At 38.7% G+C, this 8066-nt stretch overlaps 1 protein-coding gene across 1 annotated transcript in view; it reads right to left on the reverse strand.

The window, feature by feature from the left end:
- The window catches only part of Eif3h (eukaryotic translation initiation factor 3 subunit H), an 80890-nt gene that overhangs the window by 51973 nt on the left and 20851 nt on the right, over positions 1–8066 (reverse strand). The window contains exon 2 of the mRNA XM_021183034.1: positions 5308–5464. Coding sequence (XP_021038693.1) covers positions 5308–5464 — 157 coding nt within the window. The remainder of the gene's footprint in view (positions 1–5307; positions 5465–8066) is intronic.

The raw sequence follows: 8066 nt of genomic DNA on the forward strand, positions 1-8066 counted from the left end.
GCTTCAGACAACCAAGGAAGGGAGGTGACCAGGCAACAAGTAATTAGATCAAGACTGTCTCTGCCATCCAGCACGGCTTTAACATTACAAATATGACAACTGAGTTCACTCTCCCTAGCCCAGCGGCACAAGCAGCACCTGAGCTTCACAGAACTTCTCTGAAGCCACTTATCTCATTAAACTGATTTTGTAATCATTTAATGAGTCCTGGGAACACTTTCTGTTTTAACTTTTATTTCGAGATAATTCTGTACTTAGGTAAACATTTAAACTTTTAGCAAAAGAAAATTTTGCTACAACAAAAATTGGCCAAAAGCAAGTCCAGGGTCTCATGCATCCCACGGACTTGCTATCTGTGCTGTAACCGCAGACTGACCTCAGACAGTAGAACAATCTAAGTCCATTCCCTTCTGAAGTTCCCTGCTTCCTTTCTAAGGAGACGGAGTTTGGAGGCCAGTGACCGACCACTCTCTATGACTAACCTAAGGCATGCAAGATTAAAAGTTTCTCTGTTCCAAATATAAAAATTATGAATTTGGCTCTGATACAAAAAGGTAAGCTTTTTGTAACATCTGCAATATTAAATTGATTTAGTCTGCTAAAAAACAAGACAGTGAGTTATTGAATCTGTGTTTAATTCAGTACACTTTATAACATATTTAAGGAATTCAGTTGTATAAAACAGGATCTGAATCTTATCAGATGAAAATATTTTGTGCTGTTAGCAAGCCTCGGGTCGTATGTCTGAGAAAACAAATTAGTCTCTAGTTCTCCTAAGCTTGATAATAGTGCCCCCTAATGGGAATTTTAACTTGAGGGTTTTTAACTCACATTTTAAAAAGCATATATTCTGAGTAGGTTTCCTCACTATAATCTTAAAATGCAAATTCTATAATGTAAGGTGAGCAAAACTGGACCACTCAAAAAGCTACCTATGTTGCATCAAAAAACAAAACATAACAGAAACAAGACGACACATTTCTAGGTTTTACAGTATCCTATAACATATAATCCAAGAGAGTACTAGGCAAGCAGTTTTATCCCAAGGAAACTGTCTCCACCAGGTTTCTGGTACTCACTCAAGGAGCCATCAGCATGTGCCAAGTGAAAGCCACTCTAGGATACAACAGAAACTGACTGACCGTGGGCTACTGACCGCCGCAGGAGCTCCAGAATGAACCTTTCACAGTGCAGTCACAAGCTGCCCCACTACAGTTAGTTCCCCTAAACATCAACAACTCAGTGTGTGCTGTTTTCTTTAAAAGAAAAGGTGAGAAAATTAAAGCAAGAGCTACCTACTGTGCTACTTCCCAGGGTTGCCAGGGAAGCGAATCCAACAGAACTACAACTTTCATTTTGGTGTTCACACTATATTCTGAACTTGGGCAAACTAAGTGCAGCGCCCAGAAGACATAAGCACTGAACAACTACAGCGAACACAGATTTACTATCATCCTATTCTGTACCCAAACAAGAGGAAGAGAACAAGGAGTTAGAAAGGTATATTACCAGTCACAATGTTTCAAAGAGCCCAAACATAACATCTAGGCTATGGACCAATACGGCTACTGTACAGATCTAACATCTGTAGCAGGAATAGAGTGAATAATACATAAACAAATAGGACAGCCTTCCAATAAAACTTTATTTACAACAGCAGGTACAGGAATCAGTTTGTCAACGCAGTTTAAAGCATTTGCTAATATTTCATTTGTAGCACAGATTAAAATTCCTCACTTTATAAAAGGCACAAAAAAAGCCCATATCCCAACAACAAAAAAACCCTCAAGAAACCCAAGTTACATAATGCCATAACTATGAAATACTTGATATTCCAGTTTCATAAAGTTGGTGGCCAAAGAAATGACCTTTTTCTTAATAAACACCAATTTGAGGAGGCACTGAATAATGAAAAACATGGGAGTAAAACAAGTGGCCTTTATCATGACACAAAATAATCCACATTTAGGACTATTCTAAAATACCCAAGCATAGTGGGAAATTTCATTTTTAAGTTTGACCAAAAAAAAAAAAAAAAAAAAAAAAAACTATGGTGACCACATTCTGATGATTGTTAAGAAAATAGATGGGTTAGGTAACCGAAATTCAAATGTATCGCCTAAGGCTATGAAGAAATACAGAGTGTTATGTTATACTTTCACACGTATAATGAAAGTGATGAATCTCACTGGAATTTTGTGTTTGCATGTCTCTCTGTCTCTGTCTCTGTGTGTGTGTGTGTGGGAGGGTGCTGCACACATACAGAGACCAAAGGTCAATGGTGGGTATCTTCCTGAAGCTCATCAATTCAGCCTCACTGGCTACTTACTGAGGTGCAGAGATCCTCGGCTCTGCCCTGCGCCCTTGCCGGGATCTGGGGTTATAGACATGCACTACACAGAGAAGCTTTATGTGAGCGACGCGGATCTGAATTTGGGTTCTCAACGTTCGCAATGCTTGTGTGTCACAGGCTTACCAATCGGATCCACCTTCCCAGCCCCTCGTTAGCTCTTAAAGGTAAACCAAGAGATTGAAACTTGTACATAAATAGACCTTAGATATGGAATTACGCTGTTTTATATTCAACATATCTTAATCTCTGACACGCACTTCAGTTTCTTAATGCAGAAAATAGGGCTGATAGAAATCTTAAATTGAGCAGAACAGGATATAATAACCAGGATTTAAAAATTATTAGTATTACTAAATGCTAAACAAAGTGTCTTCTGGACTTAAAACCTGAAACAAGCTTTGTAAAGTACATGTTCACTAGCTAATTATCTTAAACTCATAAGAGGCTACCGTCCAGTGATCAAATTCTAAAATTAACAAAACACTACACAGCATAAGTGTACTAAACATCATTTCTTTATACTCAAAAGAATTTTACTTAAAAATAACAACCAACCAACAAAACCAGGTAACGGCATTGTATATTCTGAGATGTTCTGTGCTCTCATCAGCCACACTGATTTAAGAAAACTCTACAACTCATTTGTAAGAGAAAACAACTGTATCAACGACCACTTGTCCCTTAGTCCTGAAATAGTGAATATTAAATTATTTCCAGATATGCTGAATAGAGAAATTGATCTCTCTGGTAATGCTATTAACAGACTACACACAAATCCCAACATTAATCCTATCAAAGGTGTTTAAGCTTACAGTAATCCAGATGAAAACCGGCCTGTTTAAAACAGAAAAAAAAAAAATCCATTTTATACAGAAGTTTTAAAATGACACACAAGCAGTTGCGTATTTGAAACAAAAACAGGCATGGGATTTTTCTGGAGATACTAAATGAAAGCTGATTTCCAGGTGAATGGTGGGATAATGGAATCAACCTCTGCAAAAATATACTTTAATATGTTCAAGTCTCTAAGAGGCTAATAAATTAAATAAATTAAAAAGTTAAAAAAGTAACCAGTTAAAAGTTACATAGAAAACATGAGAGCCGCCAGTCTGACAGCCTGAGATGGATCTTCAGAGTCCATGAGGGTGGAAAGGCAAAACTGACCTCTGACCAAAACACATATGTGTGCCTCCCCACAATAACTTTTTTAAAGCTTCATTTTAAAAAGTTTGTGAGAAAACTAGGAAAACTACCCACTTCACCTCATGATAAATATATTTACAAATAAACTTAACCAAGGAGACAAAAGATTTGCCATCACTCATCAATGACCTACGTGCTCAATGTAATCCCTATCAAAATTCTAGTTTTTAGGTGTGGCACTCAGAAGGCCGGGGCAGACTAATTTCTCTGAGATCAAGGTCAGTCTGGACTACAGAGAGTTCTAGGACAGCTAAGGCTACACAGATAATCCTTGTCTCAAAAAACAATCAAATAAAACAAAACCAAAAAAGGCAACACAAAACTAAGTCACCTAAGATGTGTTCTTGTATTGTTGGACCAGCCTAACTCCATTTGAAGATTAGAAGCCATCTTATTACAAGGTCAAAATGAATTCGTTCCTGTTTTCTGTAAAACTTGGATTTGACAAGGTCTTGACCCACTTTCTGGAATTTGACATGTTCCACACCCTATACTCTGATCTCCATCTCCACCTTGATAAGATGTTGTGCCAAGCAATCACACACACACACACATACACACACACACACATACACACACACACAGGCTGACAAAGGATCATGTAGGAGGAAGCAAGAACATTCTTCAAGCTGGAGGGGAAGTAGGAGCGCTGTGGAGATGCTGCCCTTCCTAACATGATAATGCTGCTGCACTTGTGACCTCACTGCAGCTATGGAGACCTGAAGGTCAAGGTAAGAACAGTCAACTTTGCAGCAGGCAGCACTAACTGAACTCACAGAGTCGACAAAGGCAGGTCAACAAATGAAATAATATAATAATGTAACAGCCACAAAGGCAAGGGTGAGCAGGAGATGTGCTAGGAATTGTTGAAGGAGTGGGAATGGGAGTAGATTTGATTAGGTACATCGTATACATGGATAAAATTGTCAACAGATAAATAAAAGATATTCTTGGTTGGAGACATGGCACAGGTTGAAGTTTGGTTTCCAAAACCCACATCCAACATACCCACACATACAAATATACACATAAAACATCTTTTAAATAAAAAGTCAAGAGAAAAAAAATCTTGTCATATGCTATAAAATAGAAGAAACTTGAAGTGTCTCAAAGTCTGCATGACTCGACTTTAAAGTCACCTTAAAGGCAGTCACACAGAAAGCACTACAGAACAGTGATTGTCAGGTGAGACAGAAATGTCAATATAGTGTCACTTTTGAGAAACGTCCTAAAGATCTACTACTGACGTGCATAAAACAGGTTATGATAAAAGTTTTGTCATATGCTTTAAGCAATGTTTTAAAGAAATTACATATAAATTGTGTCCTAAGAGCTCAAGAAAGTGAAAAAAAAATATTTTCAACTTGGATTTGGTTTGATTTGGGGTTTTGAGACAAAGCCCTTGCTCTCACTTTATAGACCAGGCTGGCCTCAAACTCACAAAGATCTACCTGCCTCTGCCTCCTAAGTGTTTGTGGCTGGTATAATCTTTAAACTACAAGGATAATCTTTCTAAAACAGCTAGCAATACCTCTTCTTAAACACTTTAAAACAGAAGACAATGGATGCCAAACAGGACAAAGTAATAAACTTTTTTATACAAATTCTCATTGCACAGACGTATCATGTTTTTTCCAGAAACTAAAAACATTTAAGCAAACCCAGTAAGAGAGGAGAGTTACACTGAGAAATGAGCTAACACTATTTGTATTCACTGCAAAGACACACTTGACAGCAGTCCATAGCCTTACCCTCATCAAAGTCAGCATCATCCTCCGTGTGCTGGGGGAAGGGGAAGCAGTTGGTAATCTCTAGTCGATCTTCTACAACCAGACCCAGGAGCACTCCCTGAACAACCTCAGTTCCTTGTCCTTCTTCTTGATAATGTTTGATTATCTTTAATACTACCTAAAAGAGAATACAAAAGAGAACTTTAAAACCATACTATTTTATGTTTTACTTACTTCTAAGGGAAAAATAAAAACCACTAGTGAGTTTGCACAACCACAAAAATACCTACTTGTCTTGCAAATCATTTCCTTTAGCCTTATTAAATAAAGCTCACAAGGAGGCTCTTGGATACTTAACCCTATTAATGAGATCACCAGACATTTGTTAAAATAAAGGAAGCAGATATCAGGAGACATGTGAAATTAATGTAGATTTTTAAAAAGTTACAAGAGATTCCTTAAAAACCAGGATCTACAAATGCAAAAGGTGTGTAAATGCCCAGACCCAGTGTATTTTCACCAAAAAGCCAGGTGAGAATAACCCTATTTCCTTTCATAGAATGAGGAAGGCTGAAGAAAGCTATTAAAGTATTGAAACAAGCAGTTGCAGGTAAAGCATGGAAAGACTATCTCACATTCTCTTGAGCATTCCTGAACAGCCCCAATTTGTTTCCTTAATAAAGACCAAGACCACTCACCCATCAAACATACCCAAATGAGATGGGAAATGCACAGAGGTCTGATTGCCTGCTAAATAAATACAGCAGACAGAGAAATGAGTAGGTAAGGGTTAGCTATAGGCGAGAAAGCTTACAACTCTGCAGTGAGGACTAATTAGGTTCAATAAATTCATTTGTCTGAAAAAGTACTCACAAAGAGCATCTGTCAAGTAGCAAAGGATTGCCAGGTAGTAGACCATTAGTCTTCCAAGAAAAGATAAACCAGGGAACCACTCCTGTTCCTTTCAATAAATGATATTTCAAATTTAAGAATATATTATCAACAGCATTCAGAACTGGCCAAAATAAAAGACTCTATCACCAAAGTAATAAATGTATGATCTTGCCATTTCAATCTCATGAAAGAAAGCATCCATAAACTAGTCAGAGCCAATCCTTGTCAAACCTGGGCAGTTTACTCATCAATTGAAACTCTATGGTCTTCCTGCTTCCTAACTGCTGTGGTAAGAGTATGAATGGCCCCAGACTCCTGGGTTTAATGCTGTGCCTCAACCAGTGATAGTCATTTCTGGAGGTTCTGGAGGTTGGACTTAATTGGAAGATACAGGTTCCTGGGAGAACGGCTTTGAAATTTATACCTGGTCCCTAGTCCGTAAGCGGTTTTCTCTACCTTCATGAGGTGAACATGTCACACAATTGTGCTCTACTCAAACATTTGGGGCCATGCAACCACAATCTGACACTCTGAAGCCAAGAACTCTCTCCTGGAAGTTGTTTTTCTCTGGTGTTTGTCAGAGCAATGCAAAGGAATAAACCTGCACACAATGTATGTTTTGTGTTGCTGTGGCAAGCTGCCTGATAGTCATTTCAGCTCAGTTTCAGGGGTTCCAACACGTTCCAGAGTGAGGCAGAGCATCATCTGGATGGCATAGTGGAGTTGCCTGAGCTACTAGCTCCGTGGCAGCAAACAGGAAAGGAAAATATCAGAGACAACTACAGCCACTCAAAGCAGGCCCTCGGGTGTTTATTTCCTCCAGCCAAGCCCCACCTCATAAGTTTCCACGTCTCAACACCATCAATGAATCCAACAGAGGATTAAGTGATTGAGCCAGAAGCCTTGTGACCCAATCATGTCCCAAAGCCCATCAGGGGGCAATTCAGCTTTGAACAGGAAAGCTTTTGGGAAGATCCTTCATACCTAAACCATAAAAGTACTTATACTATCAAATGTTTTATTCAAGTAGTACAGTAGAAATCCTTCACAAACTTGAAATTAGAACAGCAAACAAAAGAGGGAAAAGTGGGGAGTAAAGCAAAGTGTGTCTTTCCTGAGAAACCTACACTTATCTATATTTTATCCCAATTTCTCATGATGTCTTGTCTGTAAATTACATTGTAATCTTTATTATTTTATGTATGTGTGTCCTTGTGATTTTATGTGCATCACATATGTGCAGGAGCCCACGGGGACAGTAATGGAGTTAGGGAGTAGTTGTGAGCCACCTTGTAGGTGCTGGAAACCAAACACAGGCATTTGCAGAGCAATAAGCTCTTTTAACTGCTGAGTCATTCTCCAGCCCCTCTAAATTATTTTTAAAAACTGAAAAAAAGAGCAATTGAACAAACCAAAAAAAAAAACCCAGAAATTCCTGACTAGAACAAATTGGCACACATATTTTGTAATTCTACAAAACCAAGAATGTGTCAAATACATGTGTTTAAAACTTTTTTTTTTAAATTTATTATATGTAAGTACACTGTAGCTGTCTTCAGACACACCAAAGAGGGCATCAGATCTCATTACCGGTGGTTGTGAGCCACCATGTGGTTGCTGGGATTTGAACTCAGGACCTTCAGAAGAGCAGTCAGTGCTCTTACCCGTTGAGCCATCTCGCCAGCCCGTGTTTAAAACTTTTAAAAGCCAAAAAAAAAAAAAATTTAAAAGATGTGTGGGGCTCTTCCGGTCAGAAAAGCACCTGAGCAGCTGGGGCGCAGGGTCTGCTGACACTCGCCAACTGCCCACAACNCCCGCCACAGGATCTTAAGACTTCTGGTGAGGGGAGCACAGCTTCTGCTCCAATCCAATTGCGCGGGACCTGA

Source organism: Mus caroli, chromosome 15, assembly GCF_900094665.2.
Source record: "Mus caroli chromosome 15, CAROLI_EIJ_v1.1, whole genome shotgun sequence".
Classification (NCBI taxonomy): domain Eukaryota; kingdom Metazoa; phylum Chordata; class Mammalia; order Rodentia; family Muridae; genus Mus; species Mus caroli.